This window comes from Lepeophtheirus salmonis, chromosome 9, assembly GCF_016086655.4.
Source record: "Lepeophtheirus salmonis chromosome 9, UVic_Lsal_1.4, whole genome shotgun sequence".
Classification (NCBI taxonomy): Eukaryota; Metazoa; Arthropoda; class Copepoda; order Siphonostomatoida; family Caligidae; genus Lepeophtheirus; species Lepeophtheirus salmonis.
Window position 1 is genome coordinate 30,582,881 of NC_052139.2, and position 21,650 is coordinate 30,604,530.

The window sequence follows — 21,650 nt, forward strand, 5'->3', positions numbered from 1 at the left end:
TTAAAAAATGGTGTAGGAGATCCGGCCTTTCTCTTTTTTTATTCGAATTGTAGCTTTAAATATGATTATTATTCATCATTCTCATAGAGTAGTTGGATTAAAATAATCAATGGATATTACTATTAAAATCAAAATTTCACTGACCATTGCAGAGAATACCTATCTATAATGACGGTTGATCAGTAGACAAAACAGAATGGTTTCATTTTCAAATCCTTACTAGTTACTTCACATAACATAACCCTTTATTAAAAGCAGAATGATAAAGAGATTGCCGATAGAAAGCTAAACAGAATATAAACCATGATTCATGTTCTATGAATTTTTAAACATGTCAAATAATCCATTTATAAGCTTTTAAAAGAATATTTTGAATCTAAATCACGTTATCATCATCGGTGTCAAATAAAATAGTAGATTCCATTGAATTTAAATCACCGACGTAGATGAATATTATTTATTAAAGCATTGAGCCGAGTTTTGTTCAAAAATGTATTACAACTCTTCATCTAAAGCAATAAAATTTTAAAGCTTTTTCTATATAAGGGGTAAAAACATACACAAACGACAGGAATATATTCTAATTTACACGTGCCATAGGTTGCCGACCCTTGATCTATATCATCCCTCGATCCCCCTCAAGAGGGAAGGGGATGAGCTCAGCCACCCTGGCTGTACTCATTGTGTTCTAGGTATTATTGTTCAGCCTAGGCAAGGGGCGCGAGTGACGTCATGAAAGAAAGGTCTTGTTATAAAATAAACTATTTAGTTGATGGAAGGGATGTCTTTGGTATTTAAAAGTTGGATCACGTACAGTAAAATAAGCTGGAGAAAGGGTAGAGAAACAAGAAAAAATAATAATTAAAATCTCGACGACGAATTTTCGTTGATTCAAGCCGACTTTACTGTTTGAAATGGCAAGCACAAAGAAGAAAAATGATATCTTCCTTATAGGCTCAACAATGGACAAGATTAGTGAGAATCAGTTACCTTCAAATGAAGCTATTTTAAAGTACTATTATCATGTAAAATTTGAAAATCTTAAGATGAAGCATAGAGACATAGTTTGTTGTGGATTAGATCATAACCACTTCTTAAGGTGTGAACAAAATTGTCCTTGTGTACTAGAGAAGGTCATTACTATATATGAGAATGCAGGAATACCAATGATTCGAGCAGATCGTGTTTGGAATAAATTGAACAAACTAATACTTCGACACAAGCAATTGATGAAATTTCGAGGCAGAGCCACCAAGAAGGAACAGATGCACAGAGATGTGTTTAAAAGTAAAATTTTGCCTGTACTTTTTGACATAATTACCTCTAATGTTAAGGACATAATTGAAAATGATACAGAACGTTCTCAGTCAGACAAAGCAGAAGCTTTAAAATTTGTTATTGATCAGAGAGGCCCCAGACTGTTATACATTGGAATTGATGATACCAGGAACATGAAAGTAGCTGGCAGATCTCCACAACGAAAGAATAGATTAAAGGGAGTTAAAACTGGTTCATGTGAGTCCGAAAAGTTATCACTATCCTGTTCCACTGAAGGAAAATTTTTATCAGATCACTCTGCATGCCAAGACACATTAATGGAGGATCCAACTTTAGATGAGGATTCCATATTACAAATATCTCTAGTGAAAGACATTTAATGTTTTTTAAGCCTTGAAGGAATCTATGAAATTACATTCACCACAGAGAATAACTATTTAACTTTAAAGGATGAGTTGTCTAATTTATCACTAATGTGTTACTATGGTTAATATAGATAGTTAAAACCCCTTTTTATGTATAAATCTAAATATTGTTTTTGACAATCAATCACACATGATGTTAAATATAAATTTAAACTTATAAAAACAAGTGTTGTATTAAAATAGTATTATGTTGATATTTTGCGTCAAATTTGGACGTGTCGGAGTCAAAATTAATTGAGCTAAAAGTGTTGCAATTGGTCTTTCCACACCTTTAAATTTGAATTGAATATCAAAAATAATTTTATCGTCATGTTATAATGTATAAGAGGGAAAATTAACTTCAGAAACTTTCCCTCATATGAATAAAGAACTAACAAAATTATAGCCTTTTAGAACTGAAGAAAATAAAAACTATTTCAGGGAGTTTGGAATTTTTTTATTTTTTTTTTGCTTTTTTTATTTGGAAAGTATATTGTAGATGATTGAATACCCTGGTGTTGGAACATTTATCAAATTTCAAAGGATTGGATCAATCATTACTTTTGAAAAATGAAACAGCCCCTTCATTGGCTATTCCTCCTTCTTCAGTTTAATGGAAGTTGATACTTAAAGATGAACTGTATAGTCAATCAGTTTTGAAAAAAAACAAGGAAATCATTAATTTTTGTTTTACGGTTTTACACGTCATATCTATGTTAAAAAAGTATTGAATTAAAATATAAATCCAGTCTCAAAAGCATAAATGAAATCATGTTTTTGCAACATCAATAGGAAACATTCAATCATAGGTTTTGTTATTACCATATTCTAAAGTAAAATATCCTGTATAAAAATTGAGTTATTTTTTGCAATTTTAATATATATAGACTTTATGACCAATTTCCTCATACAGGAAAGTATAGCACATCCCCATTAAGTGAGTGAGTTAAGGTGCAAGAAACACCATGCTAGACGAACATAGAGGGTCATCAGTACATAGGCTGAATTTGCAGGAGGGCCAAGCCCCTTGATCTTCAAGATTGATTATATAATATACATACATTTTATATCTAGCAGGTGAATATTAGTATGTAGCCCCCTCCCCACCCCCTGGTACAAATTTCAAACTCTGAATTTATTAGGATCGACATCGTAATAGTTTGACGAGGCATTGGCCGACTTGCTATTTAATTTCATTGTGATACTTTTTCAATATTTGCTTTATAGCACTCAATACTACAAAGAGGAACAAGAGTTTTAGAGCAAGAATATACTTTGGGTTTCATTTTGCAGTTTCCACACAATTTAACTTTTAAATCTTCTTGAGTGCATGGAATAGTACTTGGAGATAGTGGATACTCAACACCATGAGCCATATTCATAGTTCTTGAGCCATCTTTTGATATTTTATATGTCATAAGTATGGGCCCTTTGTTCAACCCAGTACGAGAGGATTTCATTAACTTTGTGGCTTTAGAGTCTCTTTTCTTTAATAAGCGATCCATTGTTTTTTTCTTATCCAACTCTCTCTTTTCCATTTCAAGCTCTTTTCTTTTGGCGGATTTGATAGCTTTTTGTTGCTTGATGGATTCATCAATGTCATCTTCCTCTTTTATTCTATGGTCTTCAACGTCTGATGAATTGTGTTCACCTTTTAATTGTCGCTCAGCCATGGCACGTTGCCTTGCTGTCATTAGTTTAGGATCCTTGATATTTTTAAGTTCGGGATCAACTACTTCATTTAGAGTTCCTGATTCCACAGCATCCAACCATTCCTCTTCCTCTTTGTCTCTAAAAATGAATACATAATTAGAATTTGTATATGATATGAAATGATATTTTACCTTCTTTTTCGCTTTCCATCTTTTGGACTGGAACTAAAAGATGAATTGGAGGTCTTTTTCTTATTTAGTTGTTTGGAATGAGGTAAACATTTGGGGCAGAAGAAGGGAACGTCCTGTCTTTGAACAACTTCATCCCTATGAGTTACACCAACGCATATAAAATGAAACCAGAGATTACATGTTTCACATGAAATGGTTTCTCCGACATATGTTGTCTTATCACAAATGGGACAAATGGAATCGTCCTCCTCATAATTCATTATTATAAAGTATAAACTATATGTATGATCAAGTAATGTATGATCGATAACTTCATATAATAATTTATAAGAGGATTAATGGAAAGGATTTAGAATTGTTCATTGTTTAATTATTAGTATTATATTTGTAGATGATAATATTGTACTTGAAGGCAATTTGAAGAGGGGAATTATTTTCAATACGAAGGATTCATGTATATGGAAGCACGAAATACTAATCAGTAATCTTTAGCATCATTAATAACACGACAAAAATCGATTGAGTATGGATTAAGAGAGAGAGAGAGAGTTTCACAATTTATGTTAAATAATAATGAATGACAGTTTACGTGCACGACGGCTTGAAGTTCTTTCTTCTCTCTGCAATTCATAATAAACATTAAAAAAATATCCCCAATTTTTTTTCTTTTTCTTTAGCCTCTTCAGCTCTTAATTCAATCTTTATTCTCAAAAGGTTTACTATTTCCTCTGTGTAGTCTACATAAATAAATTTTCTATTGCATCATGGAGAGCAAAGTCATTTCTCCCAAGGATGTCTTTGAAATCATTGATAAAAATGGAGACAATGAAGATTTGGTTTCCCTCATTCGAGACCAATTTGAGGTACATGGATTGCCTCCTAATTCGCAAGACTCTTCTGGAATGACTCTACTCATGCAAGCAGCATGGAAGAATAATCTTCCTCTAGTTCAATTTCTTTTAACCCAAGGAGCGGATCCGAATAGTGAGAATGATGAGGGACATGGATTTAGTACATTACATTTTGCTGCCCTCAAAGGTAGTCCAGATGTGTGTTTCGCATTGTTAGAGGCTGGTGCGAATCCTAGTCGAGTCAATAGAGTTAAAAGAACTGCAGCTCAAATGGCAGCCTTTGTTGGTAGACACGAATGTGTATCCATTATCAATAATTTTGTACCAAAAGAAACTGTCTACTATTTCACAAGGAAGCAGCCTCTTGAAAAAGAAGCGAAACTCCATTATACATTGGCCAAGCATATTCATAAGCTTGTTTTAAATGTAATTAAATCACTTTTCTTAAAGATCCTTGTACCTAATTCATGATCTTTTTGTTGTTATAAATATTTATGTTGTTTTAATTTATTCTGCTCAATGCAAATCATCTAGATAACTACAGATCATGAACACATTTAACTTTTGTTTCAAATTATGATGATTGAATTTATTTTAAAGATGAATATTCATCCCGTCAACCTGGGCTTGTTTGTAAAAAAAAACAAAGAGCTATTGGACAATCTACCAAAAGTAACTCAAATATTAGAGTCCATGTCCGCTAGGGAATTTCAAAATCGAAACGACGTCAATGAAGTTCTAGCTCTCAAGTTTCATATGATTCACTATATTCTCAAAGATGCACAACAACAAATGGAGAAAACTGGACAACCAATTGACAAATGGCTTAAAATGATGTTGGTTGGCCGCGAGGAAGATGGATTCCCTGTTTTTCAAGAGATATTTCTACGCAAGGGAGTTGCAATGTTCCCATTTCCCGAAAGCCAACTATTTAAGATCCTCATGACGAACTTTCATCATTGTAAAGTCATTGGGCAAGGTCTTTCCGCAGCAGAATATATCAATCAAGGTTTTAATGGTCAAAAAGGGTTCAAAGATCATGAAAATTGTACGACTTGCGGAGAAAATGGCGCAGAAAAGAAATGTTCAGCTTGTAATTATATGACAATCCGTAAAAAAAGAACTCAATATATATATATTTTTTATATATGACTAGGTAAATCCGTGGAATACTGTAACGCAGAATGTCAAAAACTACATTGGTTTGTACATAAGAAATTTTGTGTCAAGTCAAAAGGTGTGTGTTATTTTATCCATATATTATCTACTAATGATTTAATTTCTGACTTTTTCAGATAAACAGACAACAAGCAGTAGTTAATTCAAAATTTCGTATTTTATATTACATATGTGTTGCAACTGATCGATATAAAGATGTCTTACCGATGTTTATCAGGATATGAAATTATGTTCATATAACTAATAGTCTTATAAAATGACTTCAGTGATTTCAATTTTTTATCATTGGCTCATTGATTTCGTACAAAATATAAAAGGAACTATGTGTTGTATATTTATATGTAAATCGATTTAATCTACATACATAATGATTAAACAATAATATATTGTTTCTATGCCACACGAGCTATATTTTATGAACATTTAATAAATATAATATTCATAAAATACCACTCCATAATAAGGAAGTTTTAAAAAGAAAAGACGAATTGCACTCATTCGATCATATTGATATATTTATCAAATTCTTCATAATTGTTTGAACCTAATCGCTGCAATGTTGCTATTCATATAAAAAAGGGAACGCCTCAGCTCCAACAAAAATGTTTCTTTTTATATCTACGTATTATCCGTAATCATAGAGGAAGAAAAATATAGAGAGGAGGTGACAAGTAAATTAAAGGACTTTTTTCATGGACAAGAGACGTCCGTGACTGTTTTATTGCCTTCAGTTCTTAACTTTGGGTTGCCTTAGGGATAGTATTTTTCCAAAGGTGACCCTAAATTTAATACATATAAAACCTTTTTTTATGTCTCAGACAAATTACAGCCAGAGTATTAAACTTCTCAACCTTCTTTATAATAAATATAGTTTCTAAATAATAGATGAAGTAACAAATTCTGAGCGTTTTTTCACTTTATTTTGACAATCAAAATTAACATAGTTACGATTATCCGATTTAGAAGGTCCTAAACGATTTTCTGGTTAATCTTCCGTTCCTGGGCTATGGAATAAGGACTCACATGCCGGTCCAACTCGACGATTTCTATTATTTTATGGACGTCCGTATTACTAGAACGGAATTGTTGCACCTTGCTGTTGCATTCGATAGTGTATTGGGTCAATAAACAGGGCAAGGTTTTTGGCCGGCTACTCTGCTTTTTCACCTTGGTCGTAGTGTTACTGAATAATGTCGAATATAATTTAAGGTTAAACTTTAAAAAAAGTTTATTTACTGGCTTCGCCAAACACAAAACTGTAAATGAACTTTTTTTAAAGTGTAACCTTAAATTATATTTTATGATTTTTTTCATGGAATGTATTAATCGGGAGATATAGATTACTTACTAAAGACATCCAGAGAAAAACGCTCAGAACTTTTCACTTAGCCTAATACAATAAGTACATAAAACTTAGAACTTGGGAATTAATATTAATAGATGTAAGAACATTGAAAATTTTCCTATTGAATGTGGATAATAAAGGTGTAGAAAAGTTTTTTTGTAATAGTAACAAATAACTCCAAGCAAGATCCACGTTAGCAAAAAAAAAAAAAAACTGGGATCTAAAGGGTACCAAAACGTGGACTCTTAATAAATGCTAATTATGTAATTAAAAAAGAGAGGTTTTGTAATTTCGCCCTGCATATTCCGAATCTCCTGTCCTTTCTGCATAAGTAAACAATATTAAACATTTCTCAAATCTTTCATTATGTGAGAGCAAGAAGCAAAAAGGCAGAGGATCTCAGACCTTCTGGATGCCAAAATTGAGCTGGCAGAGATTATAAACATTTGAAGTGCTCCAAGAGCCTCATTTTCAAGGTAACCAAGATGGAAAATGGCTCTCAAGGAAAGAAGGAAGAGGGGGACACAACTTGAAAAGGGATTCTGAGTTGTGGGGGGAACTTGAAGAAGAAGATCAAGGAGGAACCTACAAAATACATGAATCTCCTCTCTAACGAATTTGACGTGGATGAGGGGAATCAGGATGGCTGTGAAGGAGTATTTGAGGTCATCCTCTTACACAAGGCCACCACGCCACCTGTTGACGGACACTCTGAAGCAAAGGAGACTGCAGAGGTGCAAGAAAGTTCGTGCGTGGATCAAGACAAATGGATCTACAGTAAAAATTTCCTCTGACAAGAAGATTTTCACCGTGGACCAGGTCTACAACGATTGGAATGACCGTTGGCTTAGAGGATCACCAGAGGAGGTCAAGAAGGTGCTCCGTACAAAACATACGGCCCAAACAATGGTCCTGAAGGACGTTGCATCCGACGGCAAGAAGATGATTCCCTTCTTTTTTAAGGCTGGAAAGAAAATCTACCAAGAGGCCTACTACAAGGTGCTGAGGTTTACCATACTGCCATGGCTCAAGGCCACCTACCTAGAGGACAACTATGTGTGGATCCAAGATGGTATACCCTCACACACATCGGCCAAATGGCAAAAGTTATGCACCGACAACATGGCTGATTTTTGGGCCTAGGACATATGGCCATCATCTTCGCCGAATTTGAACCCGTTAGACTTTGCTGTGTGGAGCACTTTGAAGAAGGATACTAGTCAGTTAATTCACCCGAACTCCCTGAAGGTCGTCATTGTGAAGGATTGGAACAACATGTCCAAGAAGTTCATCATCAACTCCTGCAAGGCTTTCCACCACCGTGTAGAGGCTGTGATTGCACTCGAGGGCTGCCATATTGAGTGAACATGTTCACAAAGGTCGTGTCTCAAAGTTTTTTTTTTAAATTCAAATTATTTATCAAAAAATAAAATTACTGAGATTTTCCTGAAATCAGTCATTCAGTCCACGTTTTGCTTCCGAACCCTGTACATATTTAGCCCGGTCACGAAATCATAGAAAATGAAAATTTAGAGTCCTTAAATTCTAATAATAAATTTAAATTCTGCATAAATGATGTGCAGCGCGGTAGCCTTTCTTGGTAAAGATATATTAGATCATCAGAGCATCAAACTCCCCGTTCACATTTGTGATTAAATCATTATTCTCTTACAATTTTATGCAGGTAATAATTTTGTTTCGTTTCAATCTTGATATATACATACTAGAGATTTTGTGATCTCTATCAAAGTGAGAATAACTGAGTAACTTATCAAAAACATTTATAACTAATAATTTTAAGGAAATTCTAAAGGGCGTTTATGGAAAACAAGACGTCCATAAGTGGTAAATGGGCTTTGAGAACCTCTATTTTAGACAAGTTTTTGAGAGTAATACTAAATAATAGCGTATTTAGAAATAAAAAGAACAGTTTTTTATTTCAAAATGGTTCTTTAAGCATAATAATTTGTTTCCTTAAATCGTTTTTATCTATAACTTATAGATATCTACTTATAGACTATAAGTAGATATTTAAAAAAATGCATGCTATTTCCCGGGATCATTTTTGAATAGCTCAGTCTAGCTGTGCGTAGCTCCATATGCGAAATTGCTTATGAAGCAAGACATTACATTAGACAATTTATTTCTGTTTCCATACATTAAACTTAGTGATGTTTCTCTAAACTGAATTAATATAATATATCATATACTTAATTTAGGAATATTTAAATCTCGATTGGTGTTGTCCCGGATAGAAATATAAAAAATAGGGATTAAAATTAATGATTCGTTTTGTATTTTCTGATAGATGAAGGTACATATAGGGAATTACATAATGTATTTTTAATATTAAAGACATTCAGGTACGTTTTTATGACATCTTTGAGCTTCTTCATCAAATACAAGACCTGGCGGACACCCCCTGAGAAGAGGGTAATTCCCTGGTAATCCACAAATAAAGAAAAATCTAGAACACTTTTGAGTAGCTAATAATATGAAATGAGCTCCATATTTTAAATGTTCTGGGCATTGGAAAATTGATCGAATTTTGCAAGGTGTAGAGGCAGAAGGCCAATTACACTCACCCAATTCAGTATCAAAAACTAAATCATTAGGGCACATAACAACCTTTGCCTTTCCTTCGTTGCATATAACGAACTCTTTGCAAGTGGAGCCTATTGGAAATTTTCCATTTTTTCTTTTACAATAGCCTAATGCTGAGGGAGGCTGTAGTAATTTGCGAACGCCGCATTTAAATCCAAATGGCAAAGTACATACGTTACCATTAAACACTAAACCATCTGAGCAAAGGAATGTTTTGTTGATAAATCCACTAAATATACAATTTATTTCGTTAAGTAAGGACACAAGAGATACTCAAGAATGGAGATATTATAATACCTTATACAGAGATGATACTTATCACATTGAAGAGGGTCAGGTAGAAAATAGGCATCCCTCTCATCCTGAAGAGGACAGCGATAAAGAATATTACATGAAATCTTCATCATGGAAATACATACAATTGCTAATATAAGAGCGTTCATGGTTGGTGTAGAATGTCGAATGGTCCTGATTTTAATAATATTTCAGTTTAAATACTATTTCTTTCATCCAATTAAAAAAAAAATGCTAATTAATAACTATTATTTTTGAAATATTTCTTGTTAGTGATCTTCTTTTTTTTTTAATCCCTTTCTAATACAAAACTAATCCGAGTTGATTGACGTTAAAGAATCTAATTAAAGAATTGTATCTGATATTTATTTTTAACTGAACCATTAGATCTATTTTGTTAAATCAAATTTAATTCCAATGCCTAAACGAGGCTTTCTTGTTGACTTTTTTGTACTTTCATCATTGAAATTTGTCTTAACTTGGTTATCATTGAAACCAAAAGGGTTATCAGGAATCAATTCCTTACACACATTAGAATCAGATTCCTTTTGACCATTTGTACCCGCTTCATGCACATCCACGTTCTTTGTGTCTGAATATACTGTCTTCTGATTTGAGGATGGAAGATTTTTTTTCGCATGTTTCATATGAACCTGCAAAGGTACAAAACCAGAAGGTTCTTTAGTATTTTTTTCAGCCAGTGACAATTCGTCACAAGATTTAAAAAATGAAATTACACTGGGAGATATAGCATCGTCGTTTTGAGCAATAGGTTCAACTGTACTATCGCATGAGATCTTTAATTTCGCTATATTTACACTTTCTATAGGTTCTGAATTTTTATTCTTATTTTTACTTTTAAAAAGAGCAGCTGGATTACGTGGTAAATGGATTGGATCAGGTGGAATACAAATTTGATTTGGAGGTTTTGTATTTTGTATCTTTGATTTTCTAACACTATCGTTATTTGTATCAGGAAGGGCTTTAGATTCTTCAACTTTTTCTTGCCTTTGATGGAATAAGTGAGAGTTGTTGGGTTCATCCCTCTGATTTTTGAACCAAGAAAATGGTTTTTCTTCCTTCTTCGGATTTCCATGGCTGTCATTGCTTACTAACTTATTCAGAGAAATTTTTATCATTGCATATGAGGGAAGAACAAAACTTCTTCCAGGGGATGATCTAATTGAGACACCTCCTCGAAAAGGTTGATCAAACAAAACCTCGTAAGAAAACACACTAGTTTTATTTTGTTTAACAATTCCAATTAGTGTCCCTCGTGCACCCAAAGGAACAGAAAATCCCTCTCTAACATTTATAATACGATCAAAGAGTATAAAATTTGTATTTTTAGGGTCAGGGTCCGATGTTCCCAATTCAAAACTCGGTTTATACAAAAGTTTTGGAGGAATTTCAAGCTTTAGAATCTTCATACGATCAGATCGTTGAGATTCAATAACCTTTTCTAACTCAAGTACCAAAGTCTCATCTAAAGTATCTGATCCACAGGAACGCCTTGGTAAGTTAGCGGAAGGAATTGAAGAAATCCAAGATTTTAATTCATCTAACCTTGGACATGAATAATTTTCATCAGTCTCTGGGAAAAGATCTTGAACGTAAAAAAGGTCGTCAGTGGACCTACTTGACGAAGAAAGAAATGCAATTACTTCTGGAAACTTTCTTCTGTAGTCCTCAAAAAGTTTAATAGCCTTGTCGGAGTAATACCATGTATTACTCTCAAGGCATTTCCTAGTAAAACCTACAGTTTCTTCATTTCGTTTAGAAAATTTTAAATTAAGTCCTACATTTACTTTACTCGTACGGTTTAGAGGCTCAGATCTTTCACCCCGTAGAATGTACATAGAGCCCATGATCCTTGAAAGGAATAAACTTGAAATATTTAAACGACGTGCAGCAGCGTATCCCGCTATGAATGCTCTTTTATCAGAGGTATTTTTTTGAATTACACTCTGGAAATTAGGTTCCTATAATATAAAGAAATTGGATAGTTTATTAATAATATTTTTGATGTAAATAGTTGTATATATTTCACCTTAGGTACGTTGCATTCCACTTCAATTTTCCCTTTTTTTTCTCCTAGAACTGTTGCCATACAACCATAGGCAACATCAGAAAGAATAAAACAAGAAGAATTCTTCGGAAAAATGTCTTTTAGTGTATGGAAATAGTGCAGTGAGGAAGCATGTACGGATATATCCATTTTAGTCGTTTGAAGAGCAAATGGCTGTGGGGTCGGATCCCATGTTTTAGCCAGGCTAACCTTTCCATGGGGTCCATACATGTACTTTAAGACAAAAAAGTACATTATTTAAATAAAAAATATTATATTATTTGTCTCTTAAACATACCTTACGACCAGTCACAACAGAAGCAAACAATACGATATGAGTTTCACCTATTTCAACAGCGAATCGTGTTTTATACCTAAATATTCCATATAAAGTTACTCAAGTTCCTTCTATTTAAGAATTAAATATATTGCTCTTACTTATGAGTAATGTTAGAAATAACTGATGTAAATTCCTTGCCAGAAATTGGGGTCTTTGTAATCAATTCAGATTTCTTCTCTCCTGTATTTTTCAGATCTACACGATTTTCTGCATTTGACACACCAACGACTAATGCTTCTTTCATATGAGGCCAAGATACCCAAATTGTTTTACCTAAATACTGTTCGCAAATAGAATTGAGATCGGGTTTGTCTGAGTTCTTGTTAAGAGAAATTATGCAACTGTTTTCTATACTTGGAGTTTCAAAAACGCACACTCCTGTACAATGTATACGTGCGGTATGAGGTAAGTGTTGCAGAGTTGGAAATCCAGGGAAGTATACATTAAGTTTGACACTTTTCATGAGACCCAAATTCAGCTTATTATATGGCACATACCATTCCTCCCGTTTGATTTCTGTTATAGATGCGTAGCACAAATCAATCGTAGGAAAATACATTGGAGCTTTGCACACTCCATTTGAATTGGGGGTATACACATATGATTTCATTGGGCCATGTGAATTAATTTTACCCTCGGCTGGTCGAAGATACGCTAATAAAGGCTCCATTGCTTGCAAGAGTCTAATTTCATCAATGAAGGGTAGTAAAACAACAGCTTCCCAGTCTTGATGTTTACCATTCAAATCACATTCAAAGTCATTTGGATAGAAATCTAAAATAGGTGAATTCTCAGAGGTCATTAATGTACGTAAAACCTCTGGTAATAAATTTCCTGATGGAGGAGGTAATACAGCTAAAAGTTGCTCGAAGGGTTTGAATGGTTTACTCTGAAGGTCAAAATTATAATTCATGCTGGAAAAGTTTTTTATATCTGTAATCCAAGGGGTATAATGATGATTATAATACCAAGACCAGGATATACATCCATGAAAATAATAATGTAGAATCCATTGAATTGCTCGAACATAATCTTGAGCAACTTGATTTAAAGCTTCCTTAGTAACAGAGATCATTCGCATTTTATTCATATAATATTCTCGTTTGTGCTGACGAAATTCAATGTAATAGAGATGATCTCTACCATCAGCCTCCTCTAATTCATCTTTAAACTCATCCAGTGAATTAGAAGATTGACTATCATCCTCTAAATAACTATCAGTTGACTTTAAAAGTTGTTTAAGATCATCATTGTCCATATTATTTCCATCAAGAGTTTTCAATTCATCTGTTCGTACAAAATTAAATTAGTTAGAGTCTGAATTTAAACATGCCTTAATACTTCTTTTAATAATAAAAAAAACCTTGACACACCTATATTATTTCCTTCCAAAAGTTCAGACACATTCCCCGGTCCAGGAGTTGGTAAAACAGTGTGTTGTCCTTTATTGTTTTTTCTTGCAGTTTTGCCTTCAATCCACTTCATATCAGAGTAGATTTCATCAAACCTGGCCAGCTCCATTTCTCCCATAGCTGCCATGAATTTTTCAAATCTTTTCAAATTGAGCACTCCGTTTTCATTGATGTATCCATCTAATGTGAGTAAAACTTGTTTGTAAATGGAATATAACTCAGATAGAGCATTTTTATTAATATGGAGATGCGGTAAATGTGGCACAAAGTCATTTCCCACAAGGAAGCCCATCAGAATCCAATCGTCTATAATGGACTCTAAATCATACTTAAAAGGAAGCTTTTCCCTAAAATTATCCATAGAGAATTCTAGATCAATATATTCACGAAGTAACGATAAATGTAGTAAATGAAAGTTAACTTTGTTTGCAGACACAATCTTAGAGTTTTGATTTTTCCTACCCCCAAATTTGACCTAATAAACGAAAATGGAAATTAGAAAATGATCCTGATCATGATAAACAAGTCCTTACTTCTTCACGAAGTAGCGAAAAATGAGGATCATGTGTACAAAGACCCAACATAATCAAATCCGCATCTAACCCATACAAACAATGTCTTGTATTAGGATCGTATCCTTCTTTTGACTTTTCAAAACGTATGAAATCCATGATTTTATGCTCTCCTTCCCCCGGAGAATTATGGCCTGAGAGGATAATTTTGACACCTCTCCATAGAGGGTCGGTGCTGATCTTGGAAGCAACAAAATATTCTAACTGCCCCTGCAATTCATTCATGAAGCGTGTTCCAGGAGTGATGCAATTGGAATCAAATGGAAGCTCCGAAGGGAGTTTCTCTCCTTTATCAATTGCACGTTTGACGTTTGAAGCAGCTTCACGGGATGTACGAAATCTAAAATGGAAAATAGGATTATGGTTTCATGAACGACAAGGACTGATCATTAATTAACCTCCTTCCTCTCTGTTGATTCATTTTGGCCCTGGGGGCAACTCCGTCCACAGCCATGAAAAACACTTTTCTTGGACGAATCATTCGAAATATCACCTCCACATAGGCAAATATATTTTCAAAAATCTGTACTTCTTTGAGCCTGAAATGCGGATCGTCATCGTTTGGATGAGAACAATTATGAATGATTCCATTCATATCCAAATACAAATGATCGAATTCAGGTATTGAACTCTCCTTTACGACTTCAGAGAGACATGGATAACGCTCACTTATCCAACGATAAAATTTCGGGACTCCCATCTCTCAAAATATATTGTAAATCTCCTTTCACTAGACCTAGTCAGACAATGACGACTATGAAGAGGTAATTTTCCAAGTAAACGAAGTATGAAGTCAGTCTTTAAATATTTGAGACCAACTAAGAGAAAGATGCAATGGTAAATTCATTTACAACAAATGACGTCATCTGTCACTACGAACGCTTTACCGTTGTACGTCTAGCACATTGCTACCAACTGTATTGAGCTATTTCAAAGGTTTTTAGCCATTAGTCCTTATGAAAAAGATTCAAAGGATCTAATCAAGATACTTAATTAGAAATACACTTGGATGTAAGGCATTAAATAACGCCCAGAGGTGTCCCCATTATTATTACTTTTTGAGTATAGTTTTTTTGGGTCCTCCAATTTTTAAAATTTGAACGAATAGTTTCTTCTTTTTTTTTTAACGGATTGAAAAATTTTATTTCAGAAAGTTTCGTCATTTTTAAACAAAACGATCATTTTTCTAAAAAACAACGATAATAATTCCTCAACTTGGGAGGCTACAGCCCCTTCTTAATTATTCCATTTGATCAAACTACGCAACCTTAATCAAAAATATAGTAAAAAATACGTGCGTACGAGGTGAACTATACACAATTTCAAGAATCTTGCAATTATAATATGAGGGACGGAAAAATGTTTTCCGTCAATGAACAGAGTCTCGATCCCTTCATTCCTAAAAAAATAGTCTTTTAAATGTTTCAATTGGCAATAATTAGTCATTCATAATATTTATCAATGTTTTATGGATTTTGTTGATATAGCTAAACTGAATTGACAAATATTGCGAAATAAAATGTTTAACCATATAGTTACGTTGTTATTAGTCATTACTGATAACTAATGAATTACATCACAATTGAAGGTAGAACTATCTCGGGGCTCATAGATCATATTTGTATTACATAAAATGGACAAATTTCCCAAAAAATTTCAAAGAAACTACATCAAATAGCTTTTAAAATTAATGTAGCCTTTACACTTCTTAGTTAAATATACAATAATTTGATACCGATAAAAAAAAGGGATTTTTGAATTAAGTCGAATATTTTGGTATTCAAAAACCTTATGAAAATAGTTATATATTTTCAATTAATTTTGTTTTGAATGAATTAGAAACGATAAAAGTAGAGAAAATTGGATAAAATATATTTTTGGCAAAAGAAACAACACTCTGGCAATGATTTGTTTTTACAGATCTGTGACTATGGGGAGGTCTAAACTTTGTCTGTCAAAACTCAAATGTATCAAATAATTCATATATGGTAGAAAAGACGGAAAGGAAATAAATGTTATCCATTAAAACATTATCAAATTTTAATTTTTTTCTAATTTAAAACAAAATCACCATTCAGAAATGTAAGTCTCCATTTTACTTTACTTTACTATTAATTTTTAAGATTCCATCTCCAAATCATACAAAACTTCGGATTTTTAATGAATCTATTATTTTTATCTTAAATTGAAGATTTGCTTTTTAAAGACCTTTTTGAAAGAAAAAGGTTGATTAATAATACCTTTTTTGTCTCCCGCTCTCTATGGCGTCATTTATGTCATCTTCGGATATTATTCGGGCTGGCCAAATAGGTGAACGCGAAGAGAGGGTGGGAGCGCCGAACTATATAATAACAATTATTATTAATTATTGTATAATCTTTAAAGTTGATAATTCTGAGGAGAAAAACGTGTGCATGTAGAAGGGGGGGGGGAGAAAGACTTATGGTATCATTGTTTAAAATACTGATGTGATTATCAGTTGACTGTTATATTATGATTTTTGAGGGTATAAGGAAAGTATTTATCAGCAAAATGTTTAATGAAGATATACTACTTATAAATGACTTAAACATTTTTTATCCGTCACAGTAGATTTGAAAACGTCACACTCCATGAAATTGTAATTCATTATGAACCAAATTCTCAGAATAATAACTAATGAAACGACAAATTAGAGTATTTCGAAATATATTTGAAGTTCCAAGTTTAAAAGAGAAGGCTTAAATTAAATATAATCTACATACTAAAAAATAAAACATCATACATTTATGTTAAATATACAAAATTAAACAATTGTAATCATACAACTAATAATAACAATAAATTATAAATAAAGAATAATGAAATAATAGATTGATCCTAATAATATTTTTTTGTTCTGACATCGGAATTCAGTTAAATATGTCATAACTTTAAGGTGCAAAATACAAACCAGACGTGGAGTTTAATCAAAAAGATCTTCACCCTTTTTTCCTAATGTGGAAATCATTCTTAATTTATTGACATTGTTAGTTAATGACATTTTGGCAGAAAAATTTAAAATATATAGAATATTACTATTAATCGATATTATGTTATGTGGATATCTATAATAGTTACATGATAAATTAAATTGTATGATTTATATGAAACTTATAGAAAAAATTAGATGGTTTACAACTTTACTTGGGATATTTATTTATTTACAAATAGGAACTCAATCGAAATTTATTAATTTAATGATCGAAGCTTATCAATTCATTTAGCTGACTTAATTTTATCTGATAAATTCTTTCTTTTTCTAAAAGAATGATTTTGGCTGTTCATTCAAAAATATATAAACAAATTGTGCATATTTTACAAGATATTTTATCTAAAAAGTTATTAAATTTGTAATTATTTTACATTTTGCTGTCATTTTACAAGACAAATATTCTTTTTTTTAAATTAAAGTATTTACAGTATCAGTAAATACGTGACTTGGATTTTTAAATGTAATTAATGTGTTTTTATAGCATTTATTTAAAAAAAATCTGTAATATTTGATAAAGATAAATTGATGTCAAGTACATGACATCTGTTCGTCTTTTGAGCCCACCTCTATCCATGACATCCGAAAATGAATTTAAGATATAATGTGTCCCAGTTTCATCGACATAAATAAGATCATTTTCTGATGAAAATACCAATTCAACACAACATTGTTGTCGTAAATATTTAATTACACTAAAGGCTCTAAATACGCTAACATAATAAATTAGTTTTATATTCTAGTAATTTCATCTAAGTCTGTGATATATGTATTAGAAATCTTTCACAATGTTTTTGAATCATATTCAACGTTTTGTAAAGAGGAGTTGAATGGGGAAATATATCTTAATTAACTTAAGGACCTAACGTTCATTTTCAGTAAGGATCTAATTGTTTTTTTGTTTTTTTTTACTCTAAAAAAAAGACCACAACTCATAAAGTAATTACCTCCACCAAGATGACGATAACATCCGAATCTCCTTTCAATGGGTTTATAATTTATTTTTCTGAGTAATATAAACTTAACGTGTTTTATATGTAGGAAATAAGTCCTAGGTCGATCCTTTAACTGTATAAATTGCAGTTTGAAATGTTTCATTGGATAAACTGTTACGCTTACCAGATATTATCTTCCATTTCAATAAATATCCTCCGAATGAAATTAGATACTATATTTGTGTTCTTTGATCGTTAGAAATTGGTTTTCTACTACCATCTCTTAATTTTATATTAAAATTTTCCGATTTAACTTAGCAATTTTCCATTGTTTTTATCATAATGATTTAAAGCCTCTATTGTTGATTCATAAATTTTTTAGTTACAAATTAACTTTTTTTTTTCTATAGAATTTGGATTAATTACTTGATTAGTTAATTTATGCGCGTATTTGATACCCATGCTTATTTCCGTTTTAAAGATAGGTTTACGGTCGTCAAATTTTGCACTATAAGTAATTTTGTCAATTTCAGAAGATGGGAAGACGAAATTTCGACGGCATAAGAAATTATTATATAATTTTTTGAAAATATACACTGGTCAAAATATGAATATTTTTTCCCACCATCATTTTAAAAAGGACTTTTAATATAAAGTACCTTAATGGATAATTTATTGCTGTATAATTATATGAATTATATGAAATAAACATTGTATTTATACTAACCTTGGGATCATTGACCATGGATGTCATGGAATTAATTAAAAAGGGAGCTAAAAGAGGAATTTACACAAAGGAAATAATAATCACAGAACCTCGTAACACAAATATGATTTTATTTTTTTAATTCACAAGTTCCCCATGGCCGCATCAAAATATTGGGTTTTTCTTATAAAAACAATATCAACAATATTTAATTAATTGTTTGTATAGTTTCATTCAAAAACGCACTTTTTTCGCTCGTAAAAATGTCTAATTTTGTGCCTACAAACTACGATGTGCGGACATCATTGATTTTCTGTTACAGATCGAAGAAAAAGGCTTCTCAATCCCATCAAATTCTTGTGGAAGCTTTTAGTGGACATGCTCTAAGCAGAGCACATTGCTTCAGGTGTACTCAAAAATTCCAAAGTGGTGATTTGGACGTGAGAAATGATCTCATCGGAAAGAAGGCAAGGCTGCGTGTGTTCTGGGACCAGTGCAGTGTCATATGGTATGACCTTCTACAGTCCGATCAAACTGTTAATGGTGATCGCTACCAACAACAATTGGCCAATTTGAACCATGCTATACGTCAAAAACACCCAAAATATGAAGCCAGGCAACACAAGGTAATTTTCCTTGATGACAACGCACCACCGCATCGCCTTATAACCACCCTCCACCTTGTTGAATCGTACAATTGGGAACCTCTTGCTCATGCGGCTTACTCATCAGACCTGGAGCCTTCTGATTATCACATGTTTGCATCGCACAGGGCCACGCACTCAATGATTTACGCTTTGATTCTCATGTTGAAGCCAAAAAAAGGATTGATGGCTGGTTTGCAGCCTAAGGCAAACAATTTTTTGGAAAGACATCCATAGATTGCCTGAAAGATGGAGAAAATGTGTGGCTAGTGAAGGTGCATACTTTGAAAATTAAATTTGCTACCATTTTTTTCACAATGAACGTTCTAATTTTAAAAAAAAAGTATCATTTCATAGAGGCATACCTGGTATGTTGTTGTGACTAGTATATTCTTTGGTCAATGCCTCATAATGTGTAAATTAACTCGAGTCCTATTAATCCTGGGGTCAGAAAGGCCCATTCTACATTATATTTCATTCAATTAACCAATTATTTGAATGAAACTTCATAATGATATTCTACAAACACAATTTTTTCATCAAAAATGATTTTTATACCACAAAAGGTTGCGTGATAAAAACTTGTGCTTCTCCAGATAGTATAAAGACTCGTTGTCACATTATTGTTGATTTACAAACAAGGGGGTATAAGAACGCCGATATATTATTCAAATTTGGATCTACTTATTTATGATTAGAAATATAAGCACATTTTTTTTAATATTTGGAAATGTGGCATAAAGTATGAAATGTTAAATGAAAAGACTCGATTTATCAAATTGATAAATTTGAATAATATATCTTATTATTGATACAGTGGCGAAGTAAGGACTTTTTTAATTTAGGAGAACATTCGATCAAAGATGTCACTGTAACGATTATGTCAAATCTGGGAGAGGGACTCTTTAACAGCGCTTAGCTATGGATTGAATTATGAATTCATAATAGAATGAAAAAGAGCATTTTCACTAACGTAATAAACTGCATCATAATTGAAGGAGACGGCATTTGGAGGGCTCAAAGTTGATATTTTTAGTAAATACAATGAACAAATTTCCAATAAATCTTGACAAAACTCAATCAAATGACTTTATGAATAAAAAAGGCTTAATACCTGCATTGAATACTACTTGATACCAATGATAAACAGGGCTATTTGAATATAATCAATGTAATATGTACTGCAAATCCCTAAAAATCGCTAGATTTGTACAAAAAAAAAATACTACTAGTACGATAAAAGTATTATAATTAGAGAAAAATATCTTAGTCTTTCAATTGTAATAGTTAATTTGTATATACTACACAGAAATAAGATATATATATAATAAAACGAGTCAAAATGAGCGATAATTTTTTTATAGACAGTAAGGCGGAAGACATTTTATTTGTTGGTTCCATTTTTCCATTCAATAGTTCACTCTTGTCCTTAATATTAATGGAAAAAGGATTTTCATTGTTATAAAACTCGTTTGTTTCTGCTCCCAAAATGGACAACATAAAAATTGTGACGTCACGCTCTATTGGATATTAAATTCTGTGCTCCATCTGTCTCCTTTTTATTTTTTTAATTACCAGCTGCACTGAACCTTGATAGCTTTAAGGTGACTTAGCGCAGCTATTAAGCTGTCTGGATGATGCGGTGACTGTTGATAATACTATATGATCTAATATTTTGACACGTCTTTTTAGAGTAAAATATCATCTTCAGTGTCAGCTGCACGACTCAGTCTCTACCGGAATATTCCATCTCATCTGATCATGGCTCCAACTCTTAGCCTCGAAACCGTAGTTAAAAAGTTCTTGAATGAATACTCTTCCGGAACGCCCAAAAATCTGAAAATTGTTGATGGTTATCTCACATATGTATTTTTCACGGGTGTCCTTCAATTTCTTTACTGCTGCCTCGTCGGAACCTTTCCATTCAATGCGTTTCTCTCCGGATTCATTTCTTGCGTTGGATCATTCATCCTTGGTATTTGTTTAAGGCTTCAAGTCAATCCCAAGAACAAGGCGGACTTCTCAGGGATTAGTCCTGAAAGAGGATTTGCGGATTTCATCTTTGCTCATGTCGTTCTACATCTTGTTGTCATGAATTTTATTGGATAATTTGTGTTCGAGTTTCTTTTCCACAGTACCATAATCTTATTTTTTACCACTTTAA

General features: G+C 32.5%; 5 protein-coding genes across 5 annotated transcripts; 2 read left to right on the plus strand and 3 right to left on the minus strand.

Moving 5' to 3' along the window:
• Positions 1-1,714: 1,714 nt before the first annotated feature.
• On the minus strand, positions 1,715-4,167 carry LOC121123868 (uncharacterized). The gene is made up of 2 exons (XM_040718927.2): positions 3,527-4,167; positions 1,715-3,473 (listed from the first exon to the last, which is right to left on the minus strand). The coding sequence occupies exons 1-2, from the start codon at positions 3,784-3,786 to the stop codon at positions 2,876-2,878; spliced, it is 858 nt and encodes a 285-aa protein (XP_040574861.1). The 5' UTR covers positions 3,787-4,167; the 3' UTR covers positions 1,715-2,875.
• On the plus strand, positions 4,104-5,956 carry LOC121123867 (ankyrin repeat and MYND domain-containing protein 2). Its single transcript, XM_040718926.2, has 4 exons — positions 4,104-4,803; positions 4,978-5,470; positions 5,534-5,614; positions 5,673-5,956. The coding sequence occupies exons 1-4, from the start codon at positions 4,291-4,293 to the stop codon at positions 5,696-5,698; spliced, it is 1,113 nt and encodes a 370-aa protein (XP_040574860.1). The 5' UTR covers positions 4,104-4,290; the 3' UTR covers positions 5,699-5,956.
• A 3,218-nt stretch (positions 5,957-9,174) lies between these two features.
• LOC121123876 (protein obstructor-E-like) lies at positions 9,175-10,065 on the minus strand. The gene is made up of 3 exons (XM_040718936.2): positions 9,925-10,065; positions 9,803-9,867; positions 9,175-9,734 (listed from the first exon to the last, which is right to left on the minus strand). The coding sequence occupies exons 1-3, from the start codon at positions 9,946-9,948 to the stop codon at positions 9,251-9,253; spliced, it is 573 nt and encodes a 190-aa protein (XP_040574870.1). The 5' UTR covers positions 9,949-10,065; the 3' UTR covers positions 9,175-9,250.
• An 84-nt stretch (positions 10,066-10,149) lies between these two features.
• Positions 10,150-15,110, minus strand: pcm (5'-3' exoribonuclease pacman). Its single transcript, XM_040718935.2, has 7 exons — positions 14,590-15,110; positions 14,153-14,531; positions 13,581-14,094; positions 12,306-13,494; positions 12,166-12,241; positions 11,850-12,101; positions 10,150-11,781 (listed from the first exon to the last, which is right to left on the minus strand). The coding sequence occupies exons 1-7, from the start codon at positions 14,889-14,891 to the stop codon at positions 10,189-10,191; spliced, it is 4,305 nt and encodes a 1,434-aa protein (XP_040574869.1). The 5' UTR covers positions 14,892-15,110; the 3' UTR covers positions 10,150-10,188.
• Positions 15,111-21,247: 6,137 nt separating this feature from the next.
• Dad1 (dolichyl-diphosphooligosaccharide--protein glycosyltransferase subunit) lies at positions 21,248-21,595 on the plus strand. The gene has a single exon (XM_040719177.2). The coding sequence runs from the start codon at positions 21,248-21,250 to the stop codon at positions 21,593-21,595; it is 348 nt and encodes a 115-aa protein (XP_040575111.1).
• Positions 21,596-21,650: the final 55 nt, after the last annotated feature.

What these genes read in the sequence shown, in the direction of transcription:
- LOC121123868 (XM_040718927.2), bottom strand. Translation starts at nt 3,786, where the DNA reads ATGAATTATGAGGAGGACGATTCCATTTGTCCCATTTGTGATAAGACA. An exon ending in GATGGAAAGCGAAAAAGAAG is followed by an intron (nt 3,474 to 3,526) that starts GTAAAATATCAT and finishes ATTCATTTTTAG; the next exon opens with AGACAAAGAGGAAGAGGAAT.
- LOC121123867 (XM_040718926.2), top strand. Translation starts at nt 4,291, where the DNA reads ATGGAGAGCAAAGTCATTTCTCCCAAGGATGTCTTTGAAATCATTGAT. An exon ending in AGAAAAGAAATGTTCAGCTT is followed by an intron (nt 5,471 to 5,533) that starts GTAATTATATGA and finishes ATATATGACTAG; the next exon opens with GTAAATCCGTGGAATACTGT. An exon ending in ATTTTGTGTCAAGTCAAAAG is followed by an intron (nt 5,615 to 5,672) that starts GTGTGTGTTATT and finishes TGACTTTTTCAG; the next exon opens with ATAAACAGACAACAAGCAGT.
- LOC121123876 (XM_040718936.2), bottom strand. Translation starts at nt 9,948, where the DNA reads ATGAACGCTCTTATATTAGCAATT. An exon ending in ACGCTCTTATATTAGCAATT is followed by an intron (nt 9,868 to 9,924) that starts GTATGTATTTCC and finishes TGTCCTCTTCAG; the next exon opens with GATGAGAGGGATGCCTATTT. An exon ending in AAGTATCATCTCTGTATAAG is followed by an intron (nt 9,735 to 9,802) that starts GTATTATAATAT and finishes TTGTATATTTAG; the next exon opens with TGGATTTATCAACAAAACAT.
- pcm (XM_040718935.2), bottom strand. Translation starts at nt 14,891, where the DNA reads ATGGGAGTCCCGAAATTTTATCGTTGGATAAGTGAGCGTTATCCATGT. An exon ending in TTTGGAAGGAAATAATATAG is followed by an intron (nt 13,495 to 13,580) that starts GTGTGTCAAGGT and finishes TTGTACGAACAG; the next exon opens with ATGAATTGAAAACTCTTGAT. An exon ending in TGGAATGCAACGTACCTAAG is followed by an intron (nt 11,782 to 11,849) that starts GTGAAATATATA and finishes TTTATATTATAG; the next exon opens with GAACCTAATTTCCAGAGTGT.
- Dad1 (XM_040719177.2), top strand. Translation starts at nt 21,248, where the DNA reads ATGGCTCCAACTCTTAGCCTCGAAACCGTAGTTAAAAAGTTCTTGAAT.